General features: G+C 49.1%; 9 protein-coding genes across 9 annotated transcripts; 5 read left to right on the forward strand and 4 right to left on the reverse strand.

The window, feature by feature from the left end:
• Nucleotides 1-96: 96 nt before the first annotated feature.
• PICMEDRAFT_73143 (hypothetical protein) lies at nt 97-1041 on the forward strand (the record flags this gene model as incomplete). The annotated part of the gene is made up of 1 exon (XM_019164394.1): nt 97-1041. One exon carries the CDS (start codon nt 97-99, stop codon nt 1039-1041), a length of 945 nt encoding a protein of 314 aa, XP_019016740.1.
• A 124-nt stretch (nt 1042-1165) lies between these two features.
• Nucleotides 1166-1567, reverse strand: PICMEDRAFT_59286 (hypothetical protein; the record flags this gene model as incomplete). The annotated part of the gene is made up of 1 exon (XM_019163354.1): nt 1166-1567. The coding sequence occupies one exon, from the start codon at nt 1565-1567 to the stop codon at nt 1166-1168; it is 402 nt and encodes a 133-aa protein (XP_019016741.1).
• A 566-nt stretch (nt 1568-2133) lies between these two features.
• Nucleotides 2134-3117, forward strand: PICMEDRAFT_73145 (hypothetical protein; the record flags this gene model as incomplete). The annotated part of the gene is made up of 1 exon (XM_019164395.1): nt 2134-3117. One exon carries the CDS (start codon nt 2134-2136, stop codon nt 3115-3117), a length of 984 nt encoding a protein of 327 aa, XP_019016742.1.
• Nucleotides 3118-3365: 248 nt separating this feature from the next.
• On the forward strand, nt 3366-4568 carry PICMEDRAFT_73146 (hypothetical protein; the record flags this gene model as incomplete). Its single annotated transcript, XM_019164396.1, has 1 exon — nt 3366-4568. One exon carries the CDS (start codon nt 3366-3368, stop codon nt 4566-4568), a length of 1203 nt encoding a protein of 400 aa, XP_019016743.1.
• A 190-nt stretch (nt 4569-4758) lies between these two features.
• On the reverse strand, nt 4759-5613 carry PICMEDRAFT_73147 (hypothetical protein; the record flags this gene model as incomplete). The annotated part of the gene is made up of 1 exon (XM_019164397.1): nt 4759-5613. One exon carries the CDS (start codon nt 5611-5613, stop codon nt 4759-4761), a length of 855 nt encoding a protein of 284 aa, XP_019016744.1.
• A 294-nt stretch (nt 5614-5907) lies between these two features.
• Nucleotides 5908-7173, reverse strand: PICMEDRAFT_73148 (hypothetical protein; the record flags this gene model as incomplete). The annotated part of the gene is made up of 1 exon (XM_019164398.1): nt 5908-7173. One exon carries the CDS (start codon nt 7171-7173, stop codon nt 5908-5910), a length of 1266 nt encoding a protein of 421 aa, XP_019016745.1.
• Nucleotides 7174-7409: 236 nt separating this feature from the next.
• Nucleotides 7410-9182, forward strand: PICMEDRAFT_12092 (hypothetical protein; the record flags this gene model as incomplete). The annotated part of the gene is made up of 1 exon (XM_019159879.1): nt 7410-9182. One exon carries the CDS (start codon nt 7410-7412, stop codon nt 9180-9182), a length of 1773 nt encoding a protein of 590 aa, XP_019016746.1.
• Nucleotides 9183-9260: 78 nt separating this feature from the next.
• PICMEDRAFT_25111 (hypothetical protein) lies at nt 9261-13211 on the reverse strand (the record flags this gene model as incomplete). The annotated part of the gene is made up of 3 exons (XM_019162381.1): nt 9261-10004; nt 11697-12045; nt 12094-13211. Coding segments are annotated over 3 exons (2211 nt in total), but the record flags the coding sequence as incomplete, so codon positions are not given.
• Nucleotides 13212-13504: 293 nt separating this feature from the next.
• PICMEDRAFT_16930 (hypothetical protein) lies at nt 13505-16365 on the forward strand. Its single transcript, XM_019161398.1, has one exon. The coding sequence runs from the start codon at nt 13763-13765 to the stop codon at nt 16286-16288; it is 2526 nt and encodes an 841-aa protein (XP_019016748.1). The 5' UTR covers nt 13505-13762; the 3' UTR covers nt 16289-16365.
• The last annotated feature ends 963 nt before the right edge of the window (nt 16366-17328 follow it).

A 17328-nucleotide genomic window follows, 5' to 3' on the forward strand; every position in this document is an offset into this window, starting at 1 on the left:
TGTTCCCTTCCGGTTCATTTCAGCGTCTGGCTCTTCTTCTTTCGCTTGTGCTCTATAACCACAGCATCAATTGCGACGACAGAGAAAGCACCAGCAATGTCAGACACGTCACTCATCACAAACACAAGCTGCTTGCACGTCTCGGACGTTGACGCGTCCGTGAAGTGGTACGAAGACGCCTTCGGCGTCTCGGTTATCCACAAGCTGAGCACGGAGAAATTCACGTCTGCGTTTGTGGCAGTGGACGCAAAGCGCCACCCGGATGCAGGGCTCCCTGTGTCTCAGCGGGACGGGGTCATCGAGTTGAGACAGTTGAAGGGAGAGGCCGCCAAGCCGAAGGTAGAGATCCACAACGGGAACACCGAGCCATACAAGGGCTTTGGCCACTTGTGCTTTGCCGTCTCGAACATCGCCGAGGCGCAGAAACACCTCCTCTCGCAGGGCGTCGAGTTCAAGAAGAAGCTGGAGGACGGCAGACAGAAGAACATCGCGTTTGTCCTCGATCCAGACCAGTACTGGGTCGAGCTCATTGAGAACGGCATCGACAAGGAGGAGGGCTACAAGCTCGCCTCAAACAGAATGAACCACACAATGGTCCGTGTCAAGGACCCGGTCCGCTCCCTCGAGTTCTACCGGGGGGTGCTTGGCATGAAGCTCTTCTCCAAGAGAGAGTTCCCCGACGCCCAGTTCACCCTTTACTTTGTCGGTTATGACCACACAGAGGGCTACACGGAGGGCAAGGAGCAGAGCGTCGAGCAGGCCAGCAGACAGTCCATCATCGAGTTGACCCACAACTGGGGCACTGAGAACGACAGCTCCTTCAAGGGCTACTACGTCTTTGGCGGCACCAACCACAACGATGACTCCGTCGTCGGCTTTGACCACTTCTCCGTGTCCTGCAAGGACTCGGGGAAGTTCCTCAAGGAATTGACCTCCCGGCAGGTTATCTTCCTTCACAGAGACATCGAGGCCGCCACAGCCACCGTCACCGACCCAGACGGATGGAGAGTCGGCATCCACTCCTACGACTACCTCAAATAGTGTCTACATTTTTCCCTACTTCTCGTATATTCATTTAATACAACTAGCGTTTTGCCTTTTTGTTGCATTCTCCTCTTTGTTCGTTACTTCGTCTGCGTTAAAAATGTCTCAGCGCTAGCCGCCGTTATTTCTCCTTGAACTTGAGACTGATGGAGTTGACGCAGTGTCTCTCGTCCGTCGGAGTCTTAAACCCCTCCCCCTTGAACACATGGCCCAAGTGGCCGCCGCAATTGCTGCACATAATCTCTGTCCGGACTCTGCCCATGCTCGAGTCTGTCTCCGTCTTTATGGCGCCAGGAAGGCCCTCGTAGAACGCTGGCCAGCCACATCCCGAGTCGAACTTCGTTGTCGACCGGTACAATGGCTGACCACACCCGGCGCAGTCGTACACCCCCTCTTTTGCAAAATGGTTGTACTCACCCGTGTTCGGTCTCTCCGTCGCCTTTTCTCTGAGCACAGCAAATTGGGCAGGCGTCAAAATGGCCCTCCACTCCGATTCGTCCTTGTTTAGTTTGGTGTCTGTCATTTTGTATCTGCGTGCTTTACTGAAGCTGATCTTGGTAAACTGGCTAGTTCCTTTCCACGCTAATTTGCTACTCAGTAGTCTCCGTGAAATAAGCATCTGCTCTGCTGTATATCTAGCTTCCAACAGTACCACAGACTCCCCTATCAATAGGCTCACGTTTCTGAACAAAGATATCCATTTTATTAGCAGAAACGTCTCCGGGGAAGGCGAAGCGGGCTGGCTAAACACCCCCGACGCCACACTTTTCAGCGGGAGGGGCAAAGAGGGGACAGCATCAACAGAAAGGGGGAGAAACAGGGGGCTACTCGGTATAGACTACAATAAGGGCAGCAACGACGGGAAGCCGTTGTATTAGAATGGAAGACATGGCAAGACCCGATGCCTATGGCACAAAGGTGATGGTAGTGGTAGTGGGTTCCCTCGATCTCGGAAGTTCCGAGACCCGCTTCCGTCGAGTAGTAAAGTAACTTTTGCTATAGAAAACTTGAGGATGTAGTTGTTACCGCTGTTGCTGCTGCTGCTATTCTAGAACAGTACCAGGTACTACAAGTTTTGTATCTCAAATCATGGACAAGGAACAGTTGAATGGGGACCACGCTTTTGTGGAGGACCCGAGGAACGAAAACATCCAGATTGGTATCCGGGACGGAGTCAGTCTGAAGTTCGAGCTTTTTGCAAGAAATGAAGCCAAGGTATCGGTATTCGATTCCTCGGTGCTTGTCGGAGACGGTGTCTGGGAAGGCTTGAGGGTCATAAGGGGAAACGTGCAGTACGCGTACGAACACCTGGACAGGCTTTTCCAGACGGCGTATGCGCTCTGGATCGATCTAGGCGTTAGCAAGCGGGAGCTTCTGCAGCTGATCTACGACACGATTGACGCTAACCCCGGCATGTCGGAGAGCGACGACGTACACCTACGGTTGATTTGCACACGGGGTCTCAAAAGCACCCCGTACCAGTCGAGAAAGGTCAACATCGGAAAATCGTTGATCGTCATCATCCCAGAGTACAAAAAGGTGACCAAGGCACCGTACGAGGGAGGCATCCGGTTGATGACTTCTTGGGTGCGTAGAGGCTCTCCAGATACGAAAGATGAGATGTGGAACCACCTCTCCAAGGCCACCGACGTGATGGCAAGTCTCTCCGCCGAGAGCGCTGGCGCCGACGGCGCCCTCATGTTGGATCACCAGGGGTACGTCAAGACGTGCAATGCAACTAACTTCTTTATTGTTCGCCGCGGTGAGTTGTGGGCACCTACTCGGGACAACCAGATGCACGGGATCACGAGACAGAAAGTACTTGACCTGGCTAGACAGCACGGGGTTGTCGTGAAAGAGATGAACTTCACCTTAACTGAGGTCTACACCGCAGACGAGGCCTTCTGTACAGGAACAATGGCTTCACAGGTCCCCGTCAAGCAGATTGATGGGTTGCTCATAGGCAAGGGCACCATGGGACCTCTGACCAAGAGCATAAGTAACTGGTACAAGGAGGACGTTCTCAATGACGTCAATATGTCCAGGGAAGCTACACTGCAGAAACTAGATTAGTATACATCTGTATATCCAAGTAGAAAAATTTTTGTCCAGGAATTGGCACCTCTCTTGGAGCTCTATAAAAAAGCTGTTTTGCTCGAGATCAGAGAGAAGTGTCTCAGCCATTTTGGAAATCGCTCTGTTTTTCCTCGACATGTTTTATCACTTTTTCGTGTTGATGTTTTGTTACAACCGCACATCTCGATGCACGCTTTTCTATTAACGGAGCAAAAGATACGTTGTATCGGCTCACATATCCAAGCATGGGTTCTGTGAATGGAACACCGCATAAGGAGAAGAAAATGAGTGCCAACAAGGATACGATTCCGACCACCCCAAAACGCACACACTCGACGCGGTATCCGTTGTCGTCACCATACTCTGGAAAATCACCACTACCGATGCCTATCCTGCTTCCATCACAATACAGCATCGGAAAATCCTCAGACAGGCCGTCATCAGGAAGGTTTGCCGATTCGGGGTTGACAACAGGGAACAGAAGACATTATGGACCGAGCGACTCAAAAAGGCCGGTTGGCGGTGTGGCTACCGATGATGATATAGAAGAGCTCGAAAAAAGGATTGAACTTTTCGACAAATCTGTGACGAGAGAACAACCAGAGATACCGCCTGTTGGCTCATCACTAGAGGATATGCCTTTTTTTGATAAACACAGATCGTCGGAATATGTTTCCGCCTTGAGGGGAATACACAAACAAACTGGCTCGCTGAAGAAAATCAATGACACAGTTGTCGACTTGAACGAGTCGTTGGGAGCTTATCTTTTTGGTCTCTTTCAGAATGCATGGTGCGTGAACTTGAATGAAAACGTGACGCCAGCTACATTGGTAAAGTTAGAGGAGGTCAAGCGTTTGAAGGGCCAAGTGGCGGAGCTTGAGAAGCAAGTCGAACTTGTTAAGAGGAACGCCATTGTGCGAGAACAGCGACGCAAAAGCACAATGCCCCCTCCATCCCTTTCACGGTTCCAAAACAGTAGCACAAGAAAACCGGATTCTCGAGTAGCCCGGCCTGCACGAACCGTAGAAAAAGGGAATGTGAGCAAGCCCCACCCAAGAGGGAGAACCTTTTTGAGAGCGGGATCTAGGAATGCTACTTTCATGGCAAGGGCTACGACAAATCGAAGTGCTAAGTCCACACAACTACAGGGAAAAACATCTTACGGGAAAGGTTTGGATTTGTCTTATGCCACAAAAATACAAAATGTACCGTCCCTTGAAGATAATTCGATGTCAGAGTCAAGTGAGAATGACACCAGTGAAGTGAAGACGCTAACGAATATTATGCGTTTGCGAGAAACGAACCTACCGAAAAGAGATGATTTTAGAAGCAGAGTCAAAAGTTCAAATAATGGTCCACAACGACGCACAAAAGAGGCCTCTGAATTTCCAAGACAACAGAAGGGTTCTGAATCATGGGAAGTGCGTCATCGCAAACCATTTAGGTAATCTGTAAATTATGTAGAATAGGTCACTATAGATCTGCAAAACCAGGATCCATGTGCATTGTTAATATAACTGGATGTTTTATATAGATAAACATAAATTCATATATATGGGAGGAACAAAGGAGGTATATCAGGAGGCCATGATGGAAAGAAAGGAGGATATGATAGCGTATTGCGGAATTTTTGAAGAACTAAGGTTTCTTGATGTGAATGCTCTTGCTGATCATGAAACAACCCTGCAGTAAATACAGACCACTGAGTGGATGCCATTCATATGGAGTACCTTCCCAAAGAAGTCCTAGAGGGAGGTTCTCACCAATGCGATCACTTTTGATGAAGTAGGAGAGCATGAGCACCAACCAGAGGGAGGTTGGGATTGGGAGACCTTCAAAGTACTTTGACTTGCCCGTCTGATCCTTTGGAATGTTGGCCACAGTGACGTTGAAACGAGCCAATCTCCCAAGACCACACAACACCATGAACACCAAATTGAGCACGTCGGCAGTGGTTTGCATGCCGGAGCAGAAGGCGATAGCCGAAGGCGCCACCCCGAAGGAGATAAGATCAGCCAAGGAGTCCAACTCCTGTCCAATCAAGGAGGACTTGTTTCTCAAACGAGCAACCTTCCCGTCGAAAAAGTCAAAGAATAATCCGAGGAAGGTAAAGAAGATCGCACGCTGCAAGTAGTGGGGCTGGGAGGTCAACGTGAACCGAAGACACGAGATGATCGAGTAAAAGCCGGAAAAGCCGTTAAGCATGGTGATGCAATCAGCCATGTGCAAGTTTCTCACAAAGGAGAGATGTCTATTGTCGTTGGTAAAAGCACGAATTTCATGTTCTTCTGGAGGTGGTAATGGTTCCTCGTGGAGAGAGAACATGGAAGACATCGACGATGATCTTCTTTTCAGCTGATGGTTGACATGTGAAACACCGTCATCTGCTGCTGTGGATACCGGAATCTCGGATTCTGTGTCCGATAACGCATTACTGTCGTAGCTGTTGGAAGACATGTCTTTGCTGTTCTTCATGGATGCTCTGAGAGACATTGCACTATGTGGTTTGAGCTCTATCTTTAGCAATTGCACGGCGGATATATGGGCCACTCCCCGAATTTACCTCTGCTTTGGGTGTCTTTTCAAAAAGGAAAGCCAGACGAGAGATCACCGGTTTACAGAGGCGGGTGCGTAAATCGACGCGTCGACAGGTATGTGGGTATGGAGGGTGCCGAAAGAGACATAATCGTTAGTTATCAGAAGAAGGTTAAATAAAAGTTGTACAAGTAGGTGGTAAACGGTTAGGATCTTCGTGGAATCTTCGTGAGGCTCCCATAGGCCGCAGACTCAGTTTCTGACGACTTTGTCAATGGCCTGGGCCACGAGGTTGACGTTGGATGGGTTAAGGCCTGCGATACTGGCTCTGCCGCTTGGGAGAAGATATATGCCGTAGTCTTTCTCGAGCTGGGCGACCTGTGGGGGAGTCAAGCCGGTAAAAGAAAACATTCCCTGCTGGCGGGTGATGTGGCGCCAGGAACCTGGGGTGTTCAATCTCTCAAGCTCCTGCACAAGCTGCTCTCTCATGGAGCTGATTCTCGAGGACATCGTGATGAGGTCCTGTTCCCACTGCTTGTAAAGCTCAGGGGTGGTAAGGATCTTGGAGACAACCTTGGCACCGTAGCCCGGTGGATTGGAAATCTCTGAGCGCACGATCTTGGCCAGCTGCGAGGTGATAGCGCTGTTGAGGGTTGCGTCGTGCTCGGGTAGCACAAGGTGGACAGCGCCAACTCTCTCACCGTACATGCCGACGTTCTTGGCAAAGGACTGGCAGATGAGGACACCGGGGAAGCTGTACTCCTTGTTGTGGACACCCTCTCTGACGGCCCAGGCGTCCTTTTCAAGCGAGCCGCTCGAGAAGCCCTGGTAGGCCGAGTCGAAGAGCGGCAGGTGGCCGTGGTCCGAAATGGCCTTCAAAATCTTTTTCCACTGTTCAGGAGTTGGGTCCATACCCGTTGGGTTGTGTGCTGTGGCATGGAGCAAAAACACGGAGCCCGCCGGAGCCTCGCGGATGCTCTTGAGGAAGCCCTCCAGGTCGAGGGACTTGCTGGCATCGTCCCAGTACGGATACTTGGCCGTTGGCACGCCGACGATGCCAAACACCTGGAAGTGGTTGCCCCACGTAGGGTTGGAGCAGTACACCAGTGGTGGCGCAGTCTCGCCCGCAGTCTCGCCGGCAGACTTGTAGTGGTCCCTCAAGAACTCCCCGGCGAGGTGGAGAGCACCCGTACCAGACAAGCTCTGTGTGGACACGACTCTGTGCTCAGCGATGGCCGGCGAGTCCTTGCCCAAGATCACCTTGGCCGCGGCAGCCGTGAACGCTGGCAACCCGCCAATCGGGAGGTACTCGTGGTTGTAGTCCGTCGCGTTCTGTACCAAGTTCTCTGCCAACCTCACAGACGGCAAGATCCATGGCTTGCCGCTGTCGTCACGGTAGGCGCCAATGCCCAAGTCGACTTTCTTGTCTCTTGGGTCTTTCTGGTACCGGGCCTTGAGCCCGAACATAGGGTCCGGTGGGAGCTGTGCAATGGTGCTGCTGTAGAATCCTCTCGTCATTACTGCTTGGAAGGATAGCTGATGCTGTGTCGTTGTCCGATGCAGCCATTTAGACTTCTGCTCCATCTGCTGAGCTTTCCAAATCTTTCCACAGGCACTTTGTCGTCTTTTTATTTCCCCGCCGCCGTCCCGGCATGATTCACCCCGCCGCGGCAGAACGAGTGACTCAGTAATGTGAGGGGCGCTGGCTGGAAAAGAGGGCCAGGCACGTCACGTGCGAGGCCGGGGGCGAGAACATGAATCGGACGGGTTCAGATGAAGAAGAGCTTGAGCCGGCTCAGCAGGAAGAAGAGGCCAAAGGAAGAGGGAAAGAAACAAAAGAAGTCGACAGAGCTGTAGCAGCGGCAGCAGGAGAGGTAGCCAGTGCACAGATGGATCTTTTGGGCGAAATAGTGGAGCACGAGACGGTGGTTCCGGAGGCGCCAGTGGGGCCAACGCCTCCGGGGCAGGCGGGCATCACGAGAGGGTTTCCCACGGCACGGGCGAAGAGGCCCAGCAGATGGAGACAGCGGTTGCAGGAGAAAGGGCTGTCGTCGATGTCAGGCAGCGTCGGCTCCGGGGGTGTTGCAGAAGCTGCGCCGGAGAGCGACGGCAAGATCTACACGACAGCGCCGGACACGGGGTTGAAGCATTTCAAGAGCAAGGGCGACCGGAAGCTGGACTACTCGGGGCTTTCCGAGGTCGAGCAGATCCACCAGGAAAACATCGAGATTCTTGCACACATGTCGGTGGCGGAGCGGGAGGACGCAAAGCAGGAGTTGCTTGACAACCTCGACCCGAAGGTGTTGCAGATGTTGATGCGGCGGTCTGTGCACAAGTACGGGCCACCGCCCGCTGCGGGGTCTGAACCGGCGGCGGAAACCAAAGACCCGTTGTACGAGCCCGTTGAGGGGTCGATGGGCACGTGGGTCGGCGGCGAGCACGAGCTGGACAGACAGTCTCGGCAGCAGTTTCAGCGTGGAGAAGAGAAGCGCAGCACTTCCAACACCTCTCTCAAATCTGCGTTGAAGACGCCGCTGACGACCCCCCACAACAGTACCCTGGAGGGCGATGCAGCTGACGATGGTGAAAACGAAGCAAGAAAAGAAAAGACGAAGAGAATAAGGTTCAGCAAGGAGGCGAAGGTCATCTACTTGGACCAGAAGGAGAAGGTGAGGCACAGCTCTCCGTCCGATTCTGATGGCGAGTGGGAGGATTTTGAGGAGGTGTCGGAGGACGCAAACCTTCGTCCTGCCGTTGCTAATGGAGCCAGCCGTGTAGCTGTCGATGACGACGCACCGGTACCGATAGAAGATGCCGTCCGACTAAAACGATCCCCCAACGACGAGCTGGCAGACCCCTCGTCCTCCTCCGGTGTCCACTTCCCGCAGCCGACACAGCCATATGAGGTGCTCGACATCAACGACCCCCAGTTCAACGAAAAGCTACACGAGAAGTACTTCCCAGACCTCCCCAGGAATCCCAAGCAGCTGGAGTGGATGAAGTCTGATTCCCCGGGCGACATACCACCCGTCATTTCGTACGACTCTCTCGAATCCGTCCGTTTCGATTTCAAGGCAGATTTGATCACGAGCGAAAACATTGGCCAGTATATCAACGAGAATCAGGGGCTATACAACCATGCACAAAATCCAGAGTTGCCAGGCTACACCATTCCAGAGTTGGCCCACTACCTAAGATCGACCTTCCCCGGCCAGGTCTGTATAGCTTGCAGGACGTTAGGCAGACTGCTATACAAGCTCGGGACACTACAGTACCAAGTCCATGAGATCGGCGACGATGAGAAAATCAACGAGACAGGTGAGGAGGGGATGTTTGAAATTGAGTGTTGGAAACTTATCATAAAACTCAAAATTATCGATCTGTTGCAAATGTATGCATCTGATAAGGAGAAAAATCTTTCTGTGAAAAATTACGCCATTGACTCTTTGTGGCTTTGGAAACAAGGTAACGGTGATGAAAAAATCAAGAAATATGCTTCTCAAAGTGAACAAGAGCAAGAGCAATGAAGTTGAAATGAAGAGCAACCTGTAATTTACGATTATATCTCACATATTTATACTTTACATAGTCATTCGTTAAGATCACTCTGTCACTGTGGCAATACTGACCTTATTAATTGTCGAGTTAAGCCTTTCATCTCTTATCACCTTATAATAGTGATCTGTAAAGTCAACAGCATTCATACACCTCAAGAACTTCTCATCGTGTGTAATTATAATCAACTGGAAATTCCGCTGCACTGAACGCTCTTCAATAATAGCGTGCAAAGCCTTCGCCAAACTCTCAATATTCTCATCATCCAAGTTCGTTGTCGGCTCATCTAGAGCAATCATTCCGAAGTTTAAACAAAAGCACTCAGCTAGAGCAATCCGTATAATGATCGAGGCGAGAACTCTTTGACCGGCAGAACACCTACCTCTCATATCCAACTCAGTCCCGTTCTTGATCATAACAACACGATAGTTGTACGACCTGTTGTTTGTAGCAGAAGTCTCGCTCTTCTTTTTAACGGCAATCGGGTCAGCTTTGATCTTTATTGTCTCAACATCATTACCAGTATAAGTCTTTTTCCACAATTCATCGATGATGTTGTTAATCTTTTGCATTTGAGTTTGATGGAATTCCATAACTCCATTATCTGTTGCTTTGTACAAAGTTGTCAAGTCTGTGGCCATTGCTAATTTGGTCTGTAGCTTCGCATACTCACTTGTGTACTTTTTATCAACATCTCTGTAATCTCTATTTATCTCGGAATATGCTTCCTTCATTTGCCTTTCAAGCTGTGTAGTCTCTCCTAATTTTGTAGCAAACTCTTTCTGATAGTCTTTCTGTGTTTCTTGTAGTAGCGACGTCTGTTTCAAATATTCAGATCTTTGAGCTTGGGCCTGTTTTGTATCAAGTTGCCCAATCCTATTTTCGATAGAAATGAGATCGTCTTCAAAATTTAACAAGTTGATATTCGATCGGATATTACGTTCTTGATGAGAAGAGTCAGAAACAAAAGATTCAAGTCTTTTTAAATCTTTCTGTTTTTCGTCAATTGATCTTTGATACATTTCGATTGTAGATTTGAGATTGGAGATGTCAGCTTTACACCTTTCATACTGATCAAAAACCCCGTTCTCCTCATAATCCTTCATATCCTCATCAATCTTGGCGAAATTCTTTTTTATATCATCAAATTGCTGTATAGCTTTCATTAAATCATTGATTTCATCGTTCCGGATTTTTCTCTGAATTTCGAGATCGTTCTCTAACTTCTTCACATTGGTGTCAAACTCTTCAATTTTAGATTTGCAGAGAACTATATTTTGTTCAAGTTCGGACAACTGATCTTTCATTTCCTTGATTGCCTTCTCAATATTGATTTTGTCCAAAGATTTCAGCTCCAAGTCATTTATCGATAGCTTTAGCTGATTAATTTCATTTTCCAGTTGGTTGTTTCTTTTCTGCTTCATGTCTCTGTCCAACCTCAAAGATTCAATGGAGCTTCTGGTATTTTTCAGCTGAGAGTAAAGATCCTTGTTGATGCTTTCAAGCTCTTCGGTACTAGTTGACATTCCTTGTTCTGTTAAAATTTCGTTTAACCTACCCATTTGTTCTTTCCTTTCGGTGATTCCACTACTGAGTCTCTCAAAAGTAGCAACATCTTGCTCAACACCTTTAAGTTTGTTAAATTGTGTTTTCTGCTCAGAGCTGTCAAGTTCAGCATTCTCAATCTCATCATCAAAGTTTTTTAACATGTCGTTATTTTCCAGAATATTTTTTTGAAGATCCGGAATAAGCTTATCCTGCAATTCTGACAATCGCAAAGCACTAGTCCTAAATTCTCTCAACATGTTTAGAAGAGACTCTTTCCGGTTAATAGATTTTTCCACTCCCACTTTTTGTGACAATTCATTGTTTCTATTCTGTAAAAGTTCAATGAATTTGGGTAGCTGCTCTTGTTGGTGTGGATCGTCATCATCAAACTTACGTCGGCATAAATAGCACACATGCTTTTTTTCTGCACTTTTGATGGCTCTCGTATTGAATGCCAGCAAAAATTGAATATCCTTAAAATCTTCAAACTCTTCATTATAGTCATTTTCAACATTTGCTATAATTAAGTCAAATTCTGTTAGATTCAAACTATCGCCATACACGTTTTTGTAAACTACCTTCAGTTCATTAAATTTATCTTCAAGCTTATTGACCTCCAAAGTCATGGCACTATCAGTAGCAACGTTATTGTCGTGAGTCATTTTCAGTTTCGATTTCTTAAATTTTTTCGTCTCTAGCTCAGCTCTGCTTCTGTTTAGTTGCCTCTCAAGGTTAATCAACTCTTCTTTGTATTTCTCAAACAGTTGAGTTTTTGGATAATCTACGATCGTAGGCACCACTTTAGAAATATTTTGATAAAGAATCTCCATTTCTCTACTTGAGTTTCCGTTCATTTCTTTCAAAACCTGAACTTTTGATATAAGCTCGTTATTACGTCTTGTGAGCTGCATTTTATGTTGGTTTTCTTCAAGTTCTACCTCAAGTAGCGTGAGTTTTTTTCCCTCAATATCTATCTGTTGACTGATGGTACTAATTTCATTGAGGGCTTTAATTTTAGTAAACGACTCTTCCTTTAATGATAAGCTGGCCCGGTATGTATCAAGTTTAGATTGATTACCTGCAATACTCTCATATCGTGACTCAAGTTCTTGAATTTTATTCCGTAAATTTTGGGAATCTTTTTTCATGTATTCCAAATGCTGAGTTTCCTTTGTAAAGGAAAACTTTGCTTTATCATATTGTGCAGAAATCTCACTCAACAATGCAGTATATTTTTGTTCCCTCTCTTGCTTTTTACTTGTCAAGTTTCTGATTTTCTCCTCTAAGCTTGAATCAAATTCGGAAGGATCAACGTTATCTAATTGCGGGGTGAACTCTTCAATAAGTTTCTTTCGTTTTTGTATGTTAGCTAGGTGCTTGTTGTGAAGTGCTTCTAAATTACCACTTTTCATCAATAACTTGTTAAGGCTATCTCGAGTCGCCGATAAACTATTTTGTTTGGACTCAATGGTGTTTTGCAGCGATAAACATTCATTTGTCTGTTGAGCAAGAACATTCGTAAAATTATTCAACTCGGATAACAAAACTTCCTTGGGTTTGTGAATGATTTCAGTAGTAAGTTTGATGCCTTCAATATTTTTCTGCATATTTCTTCTATCCTGTTCGAGCGATTCCATTTTGGAGATCGTTCTTTCGTAATCTTGATTAGAAGTGTATAACTGTTGAAGCTTCAGTGTTACCTCATCTACATGTTCTTGAAGCAACTGCATTTCTGTCTTATTGTTGTTAATATGTGTCTGTAGAACTTTGATCGATTGCCTTTTATTTTGAGCTCTTGTTCTGTCATTTTTCAAATGTTCTACGTTGTTGTTTATCAACTTGACGTCTGTGTTGATTTCCTTGGTTATCAGTTTTATTGAATCTAAAATCTTTATAAACTTACTGGAATCAAAAATTTCATCGAACTTTTTCTTTAACACCGCAGACTCACTGATGGGCCATAAACTTTCATCCTGATGACAAAAGGTTACATAGTTTAGAATCGCCTTGGAAACTCCGAGATGGTGTGGTATTAAATTTTCAATATCAGCCACCTTTGAGCTGATTGTCTGTTTTTCACCATGATGTATAGCCATAAGTTGATTTTCTTTGGTCTTGAAGCTGATCTGCTGAGTTCTCGGGTTCTTGATCGCCATCAAACTTTTGCTGAGGATCATATTGACTTTTCTTGTATTTTGAAAAGCCAATTTGATCTGAGCCTTCGTCTCATTAGAACTGTGTAAATTTGGATCATTGATAAATGAAGCACCATTTTTGGTATTTGGGGGCAACTCATTGGTAGTGGCGTATCTGAGGCACTCGATTATGGTGGTCTTACCAGAGCCGTTTGTGCCAACGATAAGAGTTAACGGTTTGCTGAACTGAATTGTTTCCTGGGTCTCATCTGAGAAAGATCGTATTCCTGATATGGAAAGTTTGTATATGCATGACATTTCTGAAAATGAAGTTCCCTTAGTTGCAGTACTCAGAAAAGATCAATAAAAAATGAATGAGCATTAGGAGTCCAGCGTGTCAGATACATGCTTAGTCGGAAAATAGGGTTACGCGTTAAAACGGGAAGGGAATTTTCACCCAAATTCAGGAAGTAAGGCCTCAAACTGAATGTTAGATTACCGATTAGCAATTCAGATGGGAAAAACAGATAGTAATAGCTACATGGGATTATACTTACAACAGTCTACTTAAAAAGACCAAGTGATTATACAATCTAAATGAGAAGTTTTTGGGAATGTGAAATATTTTAAAATTTTTCCACTAATTTGCCTTTCAGAACCGTTCCAGGATCAAATTAACCTCATGTCACAGCATAAAACGTGTTCAATAGCTGGTATGATAGTAAGGGTATTATCATATGGTCTGGGAAGACTGTAAAAGATTGAAGTTGAATAAGAACATGGGATAAGATTAGACAGAGGATGGCAATCCGTGCACCGCTCCACTTTTTTTTTCAATGCCTTGTGAGTGAGTCAAAGTCGAAGACAACATGTTCTGGGTGGACTCTTGGATGAGGAAAATGATGTTTTTCTTTTCGACGGGAAAATCTTATTGTATTTTTGTTCCTTCTATTCTACTTTTTGCTAAGAAACGCCAGTTTATGTTGAAGTCTATCAGTCTTATCAAGCTTCGCAGACCTACATATTTTTCAAGAAAAGCGGTGGACAACAAGAAAGTACTTCAACGATACATGTCTGAAAGCAATACAAGTTACACAGCTACAAAATGGTTTAAACCAGAGACAAAGGTCCCAGTCGGATACCCTGTTTTGAAATTATACAACACTCTTACCCATAATAAAGTTGAGTTTGTTCCGAATGAACCAGGTAAGATCAAGTGGTATTCCTGTGGTCCAACGGTGTACAACTCCTCGCATATGGGCCACGCAAGGAACTATGTCAGTATTGACATCAACAGAAGGGTGATGCAAGATTACTTCAATTACGACGTGACGTTTATTCAAAATGTTACTGACATCGATGACAAGATCATCTTGAAGGCAAGACAAGAATATCTATTTGATGAGTATGTGCAAAAATTCGAAAAAAAGGTCTCAGAAGACCTGATCACCAAATCCAAGTCGTCACTTCAAGCATATGTTTCGAAAAACCTGTCTGAATTTACGGGAAAAAATGTCGAGAGTGAGTTCAAGCCATGGGTTGAAACTTTAGATTTGAAGGAGATTGGACTGAGTAAGCCCAAATTCCCAATGCATGTCAAAGCCGTCCTTGCCGCATTAGAGGTGATTGAAAACCCGCAAACAGTTCAGTTTGATGAGTTTGTAAGCAAGGTGAAAGATGTGATTGTTCCTGTATTGGATGCGGAGCTGGGTTCAACGGTTACGGATCCAAGCATATTCAGAAAGTGCTCCTCTTACTGGGAGAGACAGTACGACTTGGACATGCGAAAGTTGAACGTGTTAGAGCCTACTGTGGTCACGCGTGTCAGCGAGTATATTCCTGAGATTGTGTCCTTTGTTGAGGAGATTGTGCAGAGGGGGTATGCGTATGCGACGTCTGATGGGTCTGTCTACTTCAACACCGGTAAGTTCGACGGCAGTGCTAACCACCAATATGCCAAGTGTCAGCCGTGGTCCAAGGGCGATATGGCGTTGCTAGAAGACGGTGAGGGTTCGTTGACAAACCAGGCTTCTATTGACAGCAAGCTCAATGCTTCTGATTTTGCGCTATGGAAGTCCTCGAAGGCCGGTGAGCCGTTCTGGGACTCTCCGTGGGGCCAAGGTAGGCCCGGGTGGCACATCGAGTGTTCGGTGATGGGGTCTGACTTTGTTGGAGACAAGATGGACATCCACTCTGGAGGCATTGATTTGGCGTTCCCACATCACGACAACGAGATGGCCCAAAGCGAGGCGCATTTCGACTGCCAGCAGTGGGTGAACTACTTTTTGCACACGGGCCACTTGCACATCGAGGGCCAGAAGATGTCCAAGTCGTTGAAGAACTTCATCACGATCGACGAGGCCTTGAGCAAGTACACCTCGAGACAGTTGAGGTTGTGTTTTGCGTTGGTGCAGTGGAACAACCCGCTCGATTTCAAGGAGACGTTGTTGAACGAGAGCAACTCCGTGGAGTCGACGCTGGACAAGTTTTTCGGCAAGATCCGGGCGTTGAAGCGGGACAACGAGGAGAAGCTCGACGGCGGGGAGATCATCAGCAAGAAGTTTGGGCCGCTGGAGAAAAAGCTCTTCAAGGACTTCGGCGGCAGCAAGGCAGACGTCCACGCGGCCTTGTGCGACAACCTGGCGGTGCCGCAGGCCATCCGCGCCATGATGGAGCTTGTGAACAGCACGAACATCTACATGAATGAGGTGGGCGGCCACGAGCTCAAGATCGACCTGCTAGTGGAGATCGTCAAGTACATGACGAGGATGCTCAAGGTTTTCGGGTTTGACGTGAGGGAGGACGGCCTCGGGTGGAAGGACGTGCGCGGCAGCGGGGCCAGCGCCGGCGGCGCCGGCGCTGCCGCCGGCAGCGTCGAGGAGGTCGGGATGCCGTTCGTCAAGGTGTTGAGCAAGTTCCGGGACCAGGTGCGGAAGCTGAGCATCGAGGGCGGGCTCGACAGCCGCACGCTGCTCGACAGCTGCGACCGGCTCCGAGACGAGGACCTGCTTGAGCTGGGTGTGGCCTTGGACGACCGCAGCGACGGCCAGGGCGCCTTGATCAAGTTTTTGAACGAGAAGGAGCAGGCCGAGCTCCTCAAGCAGCAGCGGGACAAGGCTGCTGCCCACGCCGCCAGGCAGCTCAAGAAGGCCGAGCAGGCCCGCGCTGCCGCCGCCAAGGAGCGCGAGCGCCTGGAGCGCGCCAAGGTGTCGCCGCTGGAGATGTTCCGAGGCCCGGGCCTGGAGCACGTGTACAGCCAATGGGACGCGGACGGAGTTCCGACGCACTTGGCCGACGGCGAGGAGGTGAGCAAGAGCGCCCGCAAGAAACTCGTGAAGCAGCAGCAGCAGCAGAAGAAGCTGCACGACGCGTATCTGAAGGAGACTGCAGTGTAGCTGGGCAGGAGCGTATGTAGATAGGTAGATCGATGGGTGTGAACAGCGTGCTCGAAACAACAACTTGCTCTAACGGCCGCCGCCGCCGCCGTCGCGGCCGCAGCCGTGTGCGCCAGCGCCGGAGCGCCTGCGATAGCGAGTCCGGGCCCCAGGGCGGAACAGGGCGTTGCGCAGCGCGTGGGCCGCTGCGCTGCGCTGTGCTGCTCGCGCGAACTGGCGCGCGGGGAGGCGATCCGGCGACCAGGCGGCTGCGGGACCCGCGTCCCGAGGCGCTGGCGCAGCCGGCGGGGCGGTAGAAGGCTGCAAACTCCGAGACCTAGTCCGGCCGGGAGGCGACCGGCCCAGCGTGCTGCGTGGGGCGTGCCTGCCGTGCCTGCCTGCCGTGCTGCAGCTTGCGCTTTCTGCTCCACCACACGTCTGGTCGGCCTTCGAGGCTGGCACCCACACATCCGTGTGCTCAGCCCCCGGCGTTTCCCTCTCCCCTCCGCCTCCCCTCAGCACTCCGGCCTCTCCCCACCCCGGCCACGTCCGCTCCTTTCTTTTTCCCCGTCGCCCGCACCCGCTTCCTTCGCTCGTCCGCGTAGCTCCCCGCACAGCCCTGCTTCTCGCTCTCGCCCTCGCCCTCGCTCCGTCTCCCGCTGTGGCGCCGGGCGCCGGAGACGCCGCCGGGCACTGCGCCGGACTGTGCGGTGCCGCTCTGCGCTGCTCAGCGCACCGGAGCACGCTCGGCACGCCCAACACGCACCGGGTGGCGGTGCCGGCGCCGTGGCCGAGCCCAGGCGGAGTCATGTGGCCCCCGGTGTCGCCTTCGATGTGGCCCCGGAACCTGTCCAAGGCAGGGGTCCTGCCCACAGGCAGGGTCGAGGAACGGGGCCGCCGCTTTCGGGGCCAACGCCCCGCCTCCGCCTGCCGCCCCCCGTACCCGCAAAAAGAAAGGAAAAGAAAAAACGCCTGCCAGCAGCGAGCCCGCCAGGCCGCAACACCGATCTCCGTGCCTTTTTTTCCCAACCCGCACCGCCAACGGATTCTCCACGGCTTCG

Source organism: Pichia membranifaciens, assembly GCF_001661235.1.
Source record: "Pichia membranifaciens NRRL Y-2026 unplaced genomic scaffold PICMEscaffold_4, whole genome shotgun sequence".
NCBI classification, from domain to species: domain Eukaryota; kingdom Fungi; phylum Ascomycota; class Pichiomycetes; order Pichiales; family Pichiaceae; genus Pichia; species Pichia membranifaciens.